The 15,960-nt window shown below is 44.4% G+C and overlaps 1 protein-coding gene across 1 annotated transcript; it reads left to right on the top strand.

Moving 5' to 3' along the window:
* Window positions 1-1,373: 1,373 nt before the first annotated feature.
* Window positions 1,374-15,823, top strand: LOC146358903 (serotriflin-like). The gene is made up of 7 exons (XM_084808988.1): window positions 1,374-1,511; window positions 4,141-4,260; window positions 5,735-5,822; window positions 7,238-7,386; window positions 8,490-8,584; window positions 14,477-14,565; window positions 15,548-15,823. Exons 1-7 carry the CDS (start codon window positions 1,374-1,376, stop codon window positions 15,673-15,675), a joined length of 807 nt encoding a protein of 268 aa, XP_084665114.1. The 3' UTR covers window positions 15,676-15,823.
* Window positions 15,824-15,960: the final 137 nt, after the last annotated feature.

Below are 15,960 nucleotides of genomic sequence, written 5' to 3' on the forward strand. Positions count from 1 at the left end.
ATCACAATCAAGTAATGTGATCCAAAAGTTTATATAGGCAAGATCTTTGGGGGCTGTCTTACGCTTGCGCTGTACCGATCTGAGAAGGAGACGGAAAGTAGGCAGCACCTTTCACATACCTAGGCATGCGCAGAGAGGTAGCGGAGAGGTAGTCTTGTACTCTAATGTAAATATATTCTTGGCATTCCTGAGTCTCTGATAAGGCACTGCGTCTTTGTTTGGCATGACAATTTCACACAGAGGTAGAATAGACATAGCCTAGCTTATAAAATTATAGGATAACAGACATATTACAACTGAAATTTCTATAACGCTGGGGCAACATGGGATGTGGCTTTGATAGCATCTAGCTTTGCTGGAATAGAAAGAAACAAGTGTTTCCGGGCCTGCCTTCTCATCACTCGCAGCCCAGTGTTCTGGGAAACACGCTGAGCAGGGGTGGCTGATACTGGGATCCCTTTGTCCCTCTCTGCTGCCTCTAGCCTAGAAAGGATTAGGGCCATGTCTGGATCTTTGTCCTCGGATAATGAGGAATCGGCTCTGCGAAAATGGCGCTTAGCTGGGGGGCAAGTGGCCTTCCCTTTACCCCCCCCTCGAGAACCTTTTTAGGCGGCATTGCAACTTATTTTTATTTATTTATTTATTTATTTGAGGGACATAATAAAGCAAAAAACCACAGAAGATCTGCATGAGCTTCCGGGCCACTAGGTGACTATTACGAGCCTTTCCACTCCCCTATAGTTTTTTTTTACATGCCCCCCCCCAACACCAGCAAAATCAGACAGGGCTTTGCTGACCCACTAGGCCTACCCGGCCAAGAAACATGAATTCCCTGCCCAATGCCCAGACAAAAAACAAAGAGGTGGGGGTGGGGTGGGGCCTAGGCTGGGACTCTTCAACAAACCTCGGGCTATTAGCCCCTGAAGACTTTGCTGGTTGGATGGGAGCCCACTTCATCGCCGGCTGCATTGCAGCCACCCACAGCCAACTCCAGCCACCTCAGAGGAGCGGAAGGCGCCAGAGGCTGGCCACGCCATGAAGCAAGCCTCCCTGCTGTGCCCACAAGGCCACACCACCACCACAAGCCACGAGCCATGGCAAAGGGGCCATTCCTGGGATGTGGGAAGCCCTGGGGGGGGGAAGTTGGGATGTTCAACCCCGCTGGGCTGATCAGGCCACGTCACTGCTCCTGGGCCGTGGGAAGCACAAAAAAAGCGGCCAAGTCAGGAGGCGTGTCCCCCTGCTGGGCTGATCAGGCTGCGCCATCACCACCAGCTGCCAAGCCCAGCAAAATCAGAAGGCACGGGAAGCATCAGAGGTGGCCAAGTTAGGAGGAAACCCCCCCGCTGGGCCAGTCAGGCCATGCTGCCACCATGAGCCACCTGCCACAGCAAAATCAGGACACTCGAAGGGCTCGGAAAGTGCCGAGTGTGAGCCAGTTGAAGGCGAGCCCCCCCGTCCACTGCCTAGCCAATCAGGTCACTGCTGCCACCAAGGAAGCCCCGCAGAGGGTAGCTGCAGTCCGGCCCCTCCGCGATCTCTCGCAGTGAAGAGCTGAAGAACAGGAATGAAGGAGGAAGGGGGGCTACAGCCTAAATATCGGCTGGCTAGCCCCCCCTCCCCTCCTGACATCAGTGGTGAACACCAGTGGCCTTTGCCCACATCCCGCCCACCCCACAAAATCCCTCCCACAGCCAGGCAAGCTGGATGCGGGGGGAGGGTACTTGTAGTTGAAAGTGTTTTTAATCATGTATTTTAAATTGTGGTTTTTAATATTTATATGTAAACTGCTTAGAGATTTTATTACATTAAGTGATATATAAGTTTTATTAATAAATACTAATAAATGAAAACACGCACATTTTTTCCTGGTATAGTTAACTCCTTCATCTCAGCTCTGGTTTTACACACAATACATATAAACAAACTAAACTTTTCCTTCACAAAAATCAGTTTCTTCACAGAGACATAAAACTACTGAACTCTGGCTGGATTACTCCATATGTTTTCAAAGGCAAGATTCTTGGTCAACCTAAACGTTAATTTTAGTTATCCAAATACATTCTACTGTTGCATGTATGAGAAATTTGTTTTTGTTTGGTTTTTTATCAGGATTTAGCCAGGTTGCAGCTTCTGAACTGAACACAGATACAATCCGTGGTCAAAGTCCATACATTTCTGAGCTTGCAATGTGATTCATGGACCTCAAAAAACTGTGTTCAACAATAGTATGCGTACATTAGAAAAATGCACATGAAAAGAATGTGTACAAATTTGATACAGGCGCAAGTCAGACGAGCTTTGAGATGGAATTAGGAGAACTTCAGTAAGCTTGGGTTTTGCTAATTTGTACATCCCTAGCTGCATCCCTGAACACACAAAACTGGAATAAAATGTACTGAATTCATTGCAACATCCAAATAAACGTAGCTACGATTTACACAATTCGTTCTGGATTCTTGAAACACAAAGAGAGATGGTGCAATGGTTTTCTATCCCACTAAAATTAATGGCAAATCTCTTGTCAATTTTAGTACCTGTGGATCCACCCAGAGTATGTATATCAGAGATAGTTCAGTGCCACTGCAGGACTCCACTGAAGTGCATATGAACAAATGGGACAACTCATTATAACTCAGTGGCCCTGTTCAAACATCATGCTAAGCCATGATGGTTAGGAGTTTTGAGCTAACCCTGTTGTCTTAGCGTGACATCTGAAAAGGCATCTGTCCCAACCATGGTGGTTTATTAACCATGGATTAACCGTGTTCACTAACCACTTGCTGCAAGATGGTTAGTGGGCTCTATCATGGCTTAGCATGATGTCTGCACAGCTTCCATGGTTAATTGACAGCCGCCATAGAGCTCTATGGCAAGAGCGCCCAAAGAAAGAGTCTCACCACCACTATGGGCATGGGGCATGGCTAGGCACCACCATGTGCAATGGCGCCTGTTATAATGCGACTGCAGACGCAGCATGGAGTCCGGCACTGTGCCTGCAGGGGCATAAATGCTTGTTGGAAGTGACAGAAGCTGATTTCTGATAGCCGCCCGTGTCTGTTTATGCCGCAGGGAACGCTTGAACGCGCTGTGCATTGGGGCAGCAGATTATGGAGGTCAGCTGTGATTATAGGCCTCCGGAACAGGAAAGACAGATCTCAGACCATATAAGTCTATGCTGTGGGATGTGCCTGGGAGCCGTGTGCCATGGCACAGGGGGCAGCAGGCCGCTGAACCACTGAGCACCAAAATGGCTGGCAGCACCAAGCACCCAAACGGCCGACAGCGCAAAGGACACTGGGATGCATGGCCACCCATCCAGAGGACTGCAGGTTCCTGCAGGAGGAGGGATGGTTAGAGAATGGTTAGTCTAACCACCTTGTGGAACATGGTTACCTGCACGTGTGGCAGTAGCACTCACAGTGGTTAGCACTAACCACCATGCATCATGGTTAGCCTAACCACCCTTCCCCAATGTGTGTCTGAACAGGGCCAATACAACTTTGTTCCAGAGCCAGCTGTTTCCCATATAATCACTAGGCATCTTTCAGTTACAAAATTTCCCACCCAGATTTAATTTATCTCAGAAGAGCCAGCTGGGGGCAAATGAGGAGCAAGGAGGCTCTTTTGCAGCTCAGCCATGATTCTTAGAGAAAGGTTTTCTTCACATGGAGCTTTTATCCTGCAATTGAGATTGCTCCTTCAGGGAAGTTTGCAGGCGCTTTACATGACGCCGTGATCATTCAAGGTGTCTCCTGCACTAAATGCCCTTTGTTCTGTTTTTAAATAGATCGCAGATAATGAGCTGTCAAATTATCCTGTTGCGTTGCGTTCCGCTTCAGTTTCCTCCTTCAAAAGAGTAAAAGCGGCAAGAAGAGGAGCGAGATCAATGACAGATAATGGAAGACTCAGTCACAGATACGGGGAGAAGGAGGGGGGAACGGGAGGGGGGAAAGGAAGCAGGTGAAGAAGGGAGTCGTCGTAATCCTGCATTTAAAATGGAAGCGGAAACCCCGTTTTAAATGCAGGATTTTAGGCTGGAGTAGAGATGCCCAAAGAATGTTAATATTGTATGGATGTAATGGAAAATATTTTATAATCATATTAATGTGAGGAATATGACTCACTCTCTCACTTTAGATACATGCAGCAGAATTTGCTACTGGCTCAACTACCAATGCAGACCATCAAAAGATTGTTGACAAGCACAATGCCTTGCGTAGAGGAGTGAATCCAACTGCTAGCAACATGCTGAGGATGGTAGGACAGAAAAAGCTAGGAGTAATATATGGCAAGTCCATCGGCAAGTGCCTCTCCCAAGCTGGTGCCCTCTAGATGTCTTGGACTACATATTCCTTGCTGACCAATGGGAAAGGTTGGGGAATGAGCTTGGGGAAGGCTGCTTTACATGCTTAACTCTGTTTCTATGCCAGAAGAAAACATTCATAGCAATCATCAAAGATACGGCTAGACTTACAGAGCTGTGCATTTCATGTGCTGTTCAGTCCTGTTTACTCAGACATGAGCTGCACTGAGCTAAATGACACTTGCTCCCTAGTAAGTGTGCTTAGGATTGCAGCCTGGCCATTTGGAGTTTGTTTCTCTTGCATGAAAACCAGTGCAACCATTGAAGGGAGTGCTAGATTCAGATTCAGGAGTTGTGAGTTCAAATCCCAGCCATGCCAAGGGTTCCCTGAATTGCCTTGAGAAATCTGCCTTTTCGTTTATGGAACAGCCTCATACGCTTTCCTATGAAGACAGATGAGATAAGGATTTTGTAAAAGTATTTTGTTCATAAGTAAAGTATTTTGTTAATTAAAATACTAATATATATTAATGAAGCAACTGACACAGATAGATCATATGCAAGTATTACCCACAAATGGGGAGGCAAATAAGCTTGTGATACAAGAGTCAGCACAGGAATTGGCCATGCAAATGCTTTTTAAGCAAGCAAGGTTGACCTTGATGAGAGGCAATCATAATTATGGGGTGCAGCAGGCTCAAAGCATACACCGACTCATTTCTTAGCTTCATATTCTCCTGGACAGATGAAATTCACAGCCTTGCTTGCTTTTACTTCTTACATTTTCTTGCCCCCTCAGAAAAAAAGATATCCCTGTATACTTTCCCTTCCTCAGTCTGTTTTTAGGGGGCAGCAAACACACCCTTATTGAAGGAGTAACAAAATAGTAGCTTAGACATCACCTAGCTCTCCAGACAGCAACATATTAATCCGGGCTTGAAGTGGTTTTAGAAACCCTGGTTAACAAGGAATCTGGCTAGTGCCATTAATCAGGGTTGGCATGGGCTCAGCAGATGTAATGCTAAATCATGGTTAAGGCTATCAAGGAGTAGCAAAGGGGGTTCACACCAAAGAGCAAAGATCACATTCCTGATCTGGCATCAAATATTCGAACGACACTTTGGAGGAAATCAGCATAACATCTGAATGGACGATAACAAGTTTTGAAGAATGCTGAAAACTGTGCTTCTAGATGAGGCTTCTATTGTGCAATCACAGCGCTGCATGTTTTCCTACTGCTTCTTCCATCTTTTTTCTTCCCTGAAAAGAATATGTCAGGGAAGAAAAGATGGAATGGCTGCACAATGCTTTTTGTTTAGCAATGCTAGGAGTCCTCCATCAGGAAGCACCCAAATAGTCAGAAAGATTGTTTTCTACATTTTTGCATTATATATTCTCAACAGTTTATTGAATCTTCTTTTCATTTAGGAGTGGAATCCTATAGCTGCTGAGAATTCCAAACGCTGGGCAAGTGAATGTACTTTATATCACAGTCCACGAGTGAAAAGAACTGTCAGTAAGTAGAGCTATCAGTAAGCACAGTACAGGTGTGTTATGCAGATGTGTACATAATATGCATTTAAATAGCATCCAGTACTTCTTGTTGATAGTACACAACAGCAATGCTGATAGGCCAGCATTATAATTCCCATACAGCAGTTGAGGGGTGGGTGGATGCTTGGGACTAAGAAAGGAATGGCTTGCCAAAGGCCACCTAGTCAGTTTACAGAAAAGGTGGAGTTTCAGAACTCAAACACAAAAGCCCATCTGGGTCAAGAGCATTTCAAATAAAGACAAAAAAAATAAAGGAACACCAAATGATTTTTTTTTCTGTCCCACAAGTTTTGCTTTCTTCTCCATTATATATTCCTATCTTCTCCTTCCCTGTCCAATCTCATTCAAGTCTATGAGTTTTTACCTGTAGTACTAACTCCCTGCCATATTTCATAAGGTTCCTACATGGACATATAGAACTTCTTTTTAAAGACCACCATAATAATTCAACTCTTGTGTTGTCATTTCCAGAGGGAGAGGGATAGAAATTACAGCTGGTCTTAATTGACAAGGGCCATTTCTCAGCTGTTTCAGCCACCTTAAAATTCATTGTTTTCATTCAGCTATATTTCAAGGGTGAGGCAAAATTGGGAGGAACAAACTGGAGTGGCCAACATTTTGTTTTTCCAAGGAAGCTTTGTTCTGAGGTGTTGGGGGAATTCAAAATGACTGCTTCCTTTGCCATTCATTGGGGATTGCCATTATAGTTGACAGTAGCTGAATATCTACAGAAAAATAGTCACTTTTTTAGTGCAGTGTTAAATACCCTTCCCCACAAAAAGGCAGTTTGAATCAGACTTATTAAAGATATACCATCATAGTGCGCTGTTCCACTGAACCCTATTTTTAAGCCTGAACTACTAGAAAAACAGTTTCCAGATTTGGACTTTGCTATAGATAACGTCTTGTAAAACATGCTTCATTCAAAAGTAGACCCCCTTTGACTGGGGAAGGGGAACTGGAGATTAACAGTGCAATCCTATGCATGACTAATGAGAAGTATGCCCCATTAAGTTTAATGGGATGTATTCCCAAGTAAATGTGCTGAAGAATCAGCAAAATGATTTGGAAAAACAAAGATGAGGGAGGGACCATTTCACAAAACCCTTTCTCCTCAAAATACTGGGTCAACTTCATGAATTTTGGGTCAAATGATGCCTTCTCCTCAGCCTTAGTAGAAATACCCACCCACCTCCTTTCAAATAGATACATTCCAACCTGGTTATTACATAAGGAGTGAAGAGAGGTAAAGTCATTCTGGGAAAGCAATGAGTTTTTTCTGTTTGCTTCTTCCAAAGCATCTAATGGCTCCCTTCGTGTGCCGAACTTGTACCACCAATCTCATTTTTTGTTAATGTTTATCCTCTCCGCTTCTAGATGGAATAGTATGTGGTGAAAACCTCTTCATGTCAACTGCAACTACTCCATGGGCTACAGTAATTCAGAGTTGGTACGATGAGGAGAAATATTTCAAGTACGGCATTGGACCAGTAACTCAAGGTGCCATAACTGGCCATTACACTCAGGTAACACAAACACCATTTCATATATTTTGTCAAATGCATGTTCAGCTGAGAAAACCACAAAGCTGAGCACAGTAACTGGCACAGAACTTGTTTAGGGGATATTTTAAACTTGAGATTAGGCCAAGGTTTTCTTAGTAGTAGGCAGCATCCCCAAATGGTCTAGATGAGGCCTGTATACCTTGTGACACACCAAACTGAGCACAGTTCCCCACCCCCACCCCCACTCTATATATGATAGCCCACTCACATCTTGGTTTTGCTGCTACCAGGGGCTGAAAACAAACAAAAAGAAAACTGAAAGGGTCACAGTCAGGTCACAATACATGACAAGTGGGCAGCAAGCAGGGTCAGCCCTGGTTAGTCCTTGGATGGGAGACTGCCTGGGAATCAGGCTTCCTGCACTGAGCAGGGGGTTGGACTCGATGGTCTTGTAGGCCCCTTCCAACCCTATGATTCCATGATCTATGATAGCTTTTGGCTCAGAGGATCATTTCTGCAGGCCTGCCTGGCCTAGATAGTTCACAAAAAATAGTCATATTTTCCACATATGAACATGTAATTTTATTTTAAAGTTCAAGTGAGGGATTATCAGTATCTCCCAGTGGAGGATGGTGGCTCCAATTTCGGTGGGGCTGTGAATCCATTCTGGGTTACAGTCAGAACCAGCCAGACCACTAGAGGAGCTATCCAAGGTACTGAACCTATTTGGAGGCTAGGGTTCAACACCTTGGATAGCTTCTTTAGAGTTCTGGCTGGTTCTGACTGAAACCCAGAATGGATGCACAGCCTCACTGAAATTGGAGCCATCAGCCTCTACTGGTATCTCCAATGTTTCTTTGCTTCAAGCAGTTTCTTCAGGCACTCATATCATTCACATTCACAATTGTATATAAATTGTTATGTTTCTTATCCCAGTGGTTAGAATGTCGTAAATTATTTATTACTTTAATATCCCACCAGCTGAAAATTATATACAATGCAATGTGGTGATATTATGGCTATTTTCTTTTAAGTGTCATTGTTAAATGTACATTTTCATAGATCGGGATTAGAAAACTTAGATCTCAACATATTTTCTTGCATGGATGATTTTATATCTGCAGGTGGTTTGGTACAACTCTTACCTGATCGGTTGTTATGAGGCCTACTGTCCCAGAACCCACTTCAAGCACTATTACGTTTGCCAGTACTGCCCTGCGTATGTATTAACTCAAGATTTCGATAACTATTTGTAATATTTAGGACATAATCCAGTTAGACTCTCATTGATAGCAAAGAAAATCAGTGGGGCTTAAATGTACATAACATTGGCTGGATCAAGAGCACGCCTGCCCTTGGTAGTTTTTTATTAATATTTCAGGAGAGTTTCAGGTCAGTCACTATATATGCCATTATTCATTCTGCACACATTTATGACTTAGCATGCAATTCTAGGGGGATAGGCGGTCGCCTCTGAACTCGGAGACATACAACTATCCAATGCAGGGCAGGCAGAGCACGGAGGGGATCTTCTCCTCCATGCTCCGGCTGCCCTGCATTTGTGGCTAGATGGTCGACTTTTTCTGTCTAAAAAAGGACATGTCAGAGTGGGGAGAGAGTGGACAGTGCATAGGAAGCGGCGTAACGGCGCTTCCGTGGTTCCCTCCCTGCCCCCAGGAATGCCTCCTTTTCACCTGCTCTGCGCTGCTCTTAAGAGCGCGGAGCCAGGGACGAAACGTGCCTCCTACAAGGTGGGGGGGGGGAGTGGAGACGAGTTTCTGGGAACCAAGCTCAGAGCGCTGGCTCCGAGCTTGGTACCCAGAATCCAAAAAATCCTATGGCAGTCTAGATGCTGTCTAGCGGCCAGAGGATTACACCCTAAATTCTAGCAAAATGATAAATAGGATGTGTGTGTGTGGGGGGGGGGGTTACAATTAAAGCTGCAGTCCTATGCAAATTTACCAGCACTTTAAACTGAGCCTGGAAACAGGCAGCCAGTATCAAGTATATAGAATGTATGTAACATGTCCCAAACATTTAAACCTTCTAGCATTCTTGCTGCCATGTTCTATACCCACTGATGTTTCTGAAAGTCTTTGAGGCAGCCCCATGTAGAGCATATTACAGCAACTGAATCTGGATTATTGGAGAGAGCCATTTCAGTGGTAGACTAAAATAGATCTGGTAGATTTCAGAACCATGTTATTGCCAACAAGCCAGAAAACAAAACCAATCATTCTTTTTTCTTTGGGGTATTTTGTCAGAAAAACAAGGGGCAATGAGGAGTTGTTATTTTTCCTCCTTTGGGAGGAGGGGTTAAAGCTATATGCCTCAGGGGAATGGGCAGGTTTGCCTAAGTTCCACCCCTTGACTTCACTCCCAGTCCTGTTCTGGGTCCAGGACCCTCCAGGACCCTCCAAGGTGACAGAACATTTGATTTGAAGAGCTGGCAGCAACCTTGCCTTTTACTGCAGGGGCAGATAGAAGCTGTGTATCGCCAAAAAGAGAAGAGAGGGTAACTATCTGGGGGGAAATGCATATGCTAATTTATATGTGCAGATGCACATTTAGGAATAATTATTATAATTCAAATAGAAATACAGTACATCTCACCATAGCATGGAAGACTGCGACTGGGTGCCGTGTGGGCCTGCTCAGTCTGCTGTCCAGGTTGATGGGCAACTTCAAGGCCCAGCGCTTTCTTCTGACTTAGGGCATCTCTACACCAGCCTAAAAACCTGCATTTAAAATGGGGCTTCCTGCGTCCCTTTTTCACCCGCTTCCTTTTCTCTCACCCCCTCCTTCTCCCCATATCTGAGTCTTCTATTATCTTTCATTGATCTCACTCCTCTTCTTGCTGCTTTTACTTTTTTCACGAGGAAACTCAAGCGAAACACAGCGGGGTAATTTGATAGCTCATTATCTACAATCTATTTAAAAATGGAACAAAGGGCATTTAGTGCAGGAGGGTCATGGCAGGGTCACTGCATCATGTAAAGAGCCCACAAAACTTCCGTGAAGGAGCAATCCCCAGGATAAAAGCTCCATGTGAAGAAAGCCTTATCCTGGGCAACCCTTTAAACAGAGGATGCCCTCAGAATAGGAGACTGTCCTCTGTCAAAGAATCACAGAATCATAGAATAGTAGGGTTGGAAGGGGCCTACAAGACCATTGAGTCCAACCCCCTGCTCAATGCAGGAATCCAAGTCAGAGCATCCCTGACAGATGGCTGTCCAGCCTCGTCTTGAATGCCTCCAGTGTGGGAGAGCCCACCACCTCCCTAGGGAATTGGTTCCATTGTCGTATTCTTCTAACAGGACATTTTTCCTGATGTTCAGTCAGAGTCTGTCTTCCTGTTACTTGAGCCCATTATTCTGTGCCCTGCATTCTGGGCTGATCGAGAAGAGATCCTGTCCTTCCTCTCTGTGACAATCTTTCAAGTACTTGAAGAGCACTAGCATATCTCCCCTCAGTCTTGTCTTCTCAAGGATAAACATGCCCAGTTCTTTCAGTCTCTCTTCATAGGGCTTTGTTTCCAGTCCCCTGATCATCTTTGTTGCCCTCCCCTGAACCCTCTCCAGCTTCTCTGCATCCTTCTTCAAGTGTGGTGCCCAGAACTGGACACAGTACTCCAGTTGAGGCCTAACCTGTTCTGAGTAGGGGGGAACTAGTACTTCCCTGATATGGAAGCTATGCTTCTAATAATGCAGCCCAAAATAGCATTTGCCTTTTTTGCAGCCACATCACATTTTTGGCTCATATTCAGCTTGTGATCTACAACAATTCCAAGTTCCTTCTTGCTTGTAGTGTGGTTGAGCCAAGTATCCCCCATCTTGTAACTGTGCATTTGGTTTCTTTTTCCTAGATGCAGAACGTGGCATTTATCCCTATTAAATTACATTCTGTTGTTTTCTGCCCAGCGCTCCGGTCTATCAAGATCACTTTGAATTTTGTTTCTGTCTTCCAGGGTATTAGCTATCCCACCCAATTCTGTGTCACCTGCAAATTTGATCAGCATTCCCTGCACCTCCTCTTCCAAGTCATTAATAAAAATGTTGAAGAGCACTGGGCCCAGGACTGAGCCCTGCGGTACCCCACTCGTTACCTCTCCCCAGTTTGAGAAGATCCCATTGATAAGCACTCTTTGAGTCTGATTCTGTAGCCAACTGTGGATCCACTGGATCGTTGTTTCATCTAGCCCACTTTGAGCTGTTTGCTAATCAGGATATCCTGGGGCACTTTGTCAAAAGCTTTGCTGAAGTTGAGGTATATTACGTCCACAGCATTCCCACAGTCCGCAAGGGAGGTTACCTGATCAAAATATAAGATCAGATTTTGTCTGGCAGGATTTGTTCTTGACTAATCCATGTTGCCTTTGAGTAATCACTGCATTGTTTTCAAGGTGCTTACAGATGGATTGCTTTATCATCTGCTCCAGAATTTTCCCAGGGATTGATGTCAGACTGACTGGTCTGTAGTTCCCAGCTTCGTCTTTTTTGCCCTTTTTGAAGGTAGGGACAACATTAGCCTTCCTCCAGTCATCTGGCACTTCACCCGTCCTCCATGATTGCTCAAACATAATAGACAGTGGCTCTGAGAGCTCTTCAGCCAGTTCCTTTATTACTCTAGGATGCAGTTCATCTGGCCCTGGAGATTTGAACTCATTCAAAGTAAGCAGGTGTTCCTTGACCATATGCCTTTCGATCTCAGCCTGCAATCCTGCCCCTTCAGCCTGTACTTCGCCTTTGCCAGGGGGCTCATAGACCCTCTTTTGGGAGAAGACTGAGCCAAGACTGAGTATTTATGCCTTTTCCTTGTCATCTGTTATCATTTTGCCATCCTTATTGAATAGCTGAACCACCATTTCATTCCTCTGTCTTTTATTATGCACGTATCTGAAGAAAGCCTTTTTGTTGCTTTTAGCATCCCTCACTAACCTCAACTCGTTCTCAGCTTTAGCCTTCCTGATGCCAGGAAGGTGTCAGGAAGGCTCCTTCGCCTGGCCACTGTCATAGCTTGACTCTTAAGGCACTGGCATTCCTGGGGACTAGGTAGTGGCTCAGCATCCCCCTTTGCCTCCGAAGCTGAGCTCTCTGCCTCTTGAGGAAGCAGATCTGAAGGCATCTTGGGAGGTGCCAGGGTCCTCTGAGGCAACCTGTTACCTGGCTCTGAAGATTCAAGCTCCTTGAATCTGATAAGACATCTGGCTCTGAAGGTTCAAGCTCCTTTTCTGATAAGGAGATTGTCATGACTCCCAGGGGATAGTGCATAGGGATAGATTGGCTACAGTGTTGCATGCTCTGGTAGCCTTCCAATTTTGATTACTGTAATGCATTATAAATGGGGATGTCCTTGAAGACAACTCAGAAGCTTCTTTTCATCCAGCATTCTACTGCTAGAATTCTGACTGGTTTAGCTAGGCAGAGCCATATTACATTGGCTGCCAGTTCATTTCCAAGCCCAATTCAAGATGTTGGTGCTTACCTTTAAAGCCCTAAATGGCTTGGAACCCAAATACCTGAAGTTATTCTCCCATACTATCCTGCCCTTGTATTAAAGACTTCACATAGGGCTCTTCTCCAAGTACTGTCAGTTGGTGAAGGAGAGGGCCTTTTCTGTGGTGGCACCCGACTTTGAAACACTTTCCTAAGGAGGCTTGACTTGCACCAGCATTACAATCTTTTCAGCTCCAGTTCAAATCATTCTTATTTGCCCAGGCACTTTAAATTGATCTTATTGCCTGTGTCTGCAGTTTTATGTTTGTTGTTTTTGACTCCAAGTTTTATGTTATATGAAGGGTGATAGGTTATTATATTGTAATTATATTGATACTCTGGAGTCTGTAAGGATGAAGGGCAGCCTAGATTTTTAAATAAATAAATAAATAAATAATTGGCATGAGTAGATTATTCTTGCCAAATGCAAATAGCCAGATACAGTGTACCATGACTGATCTGCACATTCTCTTTGGGTGTGTTATTCCCCCTTGTCATGAATACTGAAGCTGAACCCTGACAAGACCGAGGTACTTTTGGTGGGAGACAAGAGGAGGCTGGGGGATGTTGACCTGGTGTTGAATGGGGTACGGCTACCCTTGAAAGACCAGGTCCGCAGCCTGGGGGTCATTTTGGACTCCCAGTTGTCCTTGGAGGCTCAGGTGTCAGCTGTGAGCCGGACAGCGCTGTATCAACTCCATCTGATACGGCGGCTGCGCCCCTTCCTTCCCGACCATTTGCTCCCATCAGTAGTACATGCCCTGGTCTCCTCTCGTTTAGACTACTGTAATGCGCTCTACGTGGGGTTACCCTTGAAGACGGTTCGGAAACTGCAGCTGGTACAGAACGCGGCGGCTCGCCTGATTAAAGGCAGCCGCCGGCGAGATCACATCACTCCAGTGCTGAAGGAGTTGCACTGGTTAACAGTTGTTTTCTGGGCCAAATTCAAGGTGTTGGTTTTGACCTTTAAAACCCTATATGGTTCCAGCCCAGCCTATCTTAAGGAGCGCCTCCAGCAACACCAGACAGGCCGCTTAACAAGATCAGCCTCGGATGGCCTTCTCTCTTTCCCATCAGCCAGGACAGCTAGACTGGTGGGGACGAGGGAGAGGGCCTTTTCTGTGGTAGCCCCCACTCTGTGGAACTCCCTCCCTAGGGAACTCCGTCATGCCCCCTCTTTAATGAGCTTCCGTCGTGCATTAAAAACGTTGTTGTTCAGGCAGGCATTTGGGGTGGGTTAGGGTATTTTAGAAAATGTTTTTATTGTTGAATTTTATTGTTTTAAACTGTTTTTATTGTATGTTGTACATCGCCCAGAGTGGCTGGGTGACCAGCCAGATGGGCGATTAATAAATTTAATAATAAATAAATAAATAAATAAATAAAACACAGAGTGTATTTGCAGAGACAGTACAAATACAAATCATTCATAAACGTAATAGTATGAAAAGTAGTACAAAAGAGTTTGTAAAATATCTTCCTGCAATTAGTTGATTTATTAAAGAAATGCAAAAAGATTTTTCTAATTACCTACTGATGGGACATGGGTGTTGCAGTAATCACAAACGTATCCTTGCTTGTTTATAGTACCTATATCTTCATATTTATCATTTTAGAGGAAACATAGAAGATTCACTTAAAACTCCATATAAGTCAGGACCACCTTGTGGGGACTGCTCTTCAGCTTGTGACAAAGGATTATGCAGTAAGTGCAAAGAAAATCTAGTATTAAAGCAGCCTTCCCCAATTTGATGCCCTCCAGATGTGTTGGATTATACTCCCATTATCCCCAGCCACCATAGCAACTGGCCAACACATCCAGAGGGCACCAGGTTGGAGACGCCATTATTAAAGGAACAATGCTTTTAGTTAATAAAAGACACTCATCTAGAGCACTGAACTCACCTGGTCAGCTGGACCTGCTCTCTGTCTCTAGTCATGACTTTGTATAATATCCCTGTCTCCAAGTTCACACAATAATCCACACAATATTAACACAAAGACCCAGTTCACATGTAACGAGAAGCCACTATGGGTGAATTTCCCCTTGAGGTTTCTTGTTGCAGCAGTGGTGGCCATTTTGAATATTTGGGGCATGGGGGTGGCACGCCAAAACTGCTTGTTACACGTGAACCTGGCGAAGGTGGGTTGTTGGGGTAGCTTGTCGACAACCACACTTGCCAGGGTTGCACACAACGAGAAGCTATAGTGAACTCTGCCAAGCACTGAATATTCAAAATGGCGGCCACTGCAGTGAGAAACCTTGTGGGGAAATTCACCCATGGTGGCTTCTTGTTATGTGTGAACCAGGCCAGAGAAAGAATCTTAAAAACATGTATGTCATGTTTTAAGGTACATGTAGAACTTCTACATAATGTGCTTGGGACCTGGGCATCAAGTGCTTAAAAGAGTGCCCAACTCTCTCTGGATTTTTACCAGCACTACTAAACTAATGATTCATTCAGTAACTATATCCATTGAAACTACTGCTAATAATAAAATTAAATATTTTCAGTGCTATTTTTTTCTTTTAAAGAATCTTTAGGTTTGATTTTAAGCTCCAAAACCTAACTAAAATGTCATAGTACCTGAGATAAGAGTCCCTGGGAGTTAAATCTTTCATGGTATTTTTCTTTTTTAAAAATAATAATAATAAGATGTCTAGTGTGATGTTCTTTCATTTTTAGCCAATCCTTGCAGATATAAAGACAAGTCCCCCAGCTGCATTGACTTAGCGAAAGTGCCTGGATGTGAGAATTTACAGGTAAAGAGAGATTGCCCTGCTTCTTGCCTGTGCACCACTGAAATAAAATAGCAGAGATCTCCTTTACAGTATCTCTGCTCTTTGCTGGAGAAGTCCGCATTCTCACTAAAACCATGCCATCCTTCTGCATCTCCTGGATGATCAATTTCAACTGAAATTTGTAAACATGTTTCCAAAATTAAAAGCTCATACATTAATTTGCATAAGTATACTTTGTCTAATGAGGTGGAAAGCACAAGTTGGGATGGGGAGCAAAAACACATCTAAAGTGTCATAGGAGAAATCATAGACATATGCACGCATGCGCACACGCACACACACAGATATCTCAAGAGG

Source organism: Heloderma suspectum, chromosome 1, assembly GCF_057233095.1.
Source record: "Heloderma suspectum isolate Gila_16-S chromosome 1, 16-S_ref, whole genome shotgun sequence".
NCBI classification, from domain to species: Eukaryota; Metazoa; Chordata; class Lepidosauria; order Squamata; family Helodermatidae; genus Heloderma; species Heloderma suspectum.

Bases quoted from the DNA above. Each gene is read 5' to 3' on its own strand.
- LOC146358903 (XM_084808988.1), top strand. From the start codon at position 1,374: ATGAGCCACCTGCCACAGCAAAATCAGGACACTCGAAGGGCTCGGAAA. The intron at 7,387-8,489 runs GTAACACAAACA...TTATATCTGCAG, and splicing joins TAACTGGCCATTACACTCAG to GTGGTTTGGTACAACTCTTA. The intron at 8,585-14,476 runs GTATGTATTAAC...TTATCATTTTAG, and splicing joins GTTTGCCAGTACTGCCCTGC to AGGAAACATAGAAGATTCAC.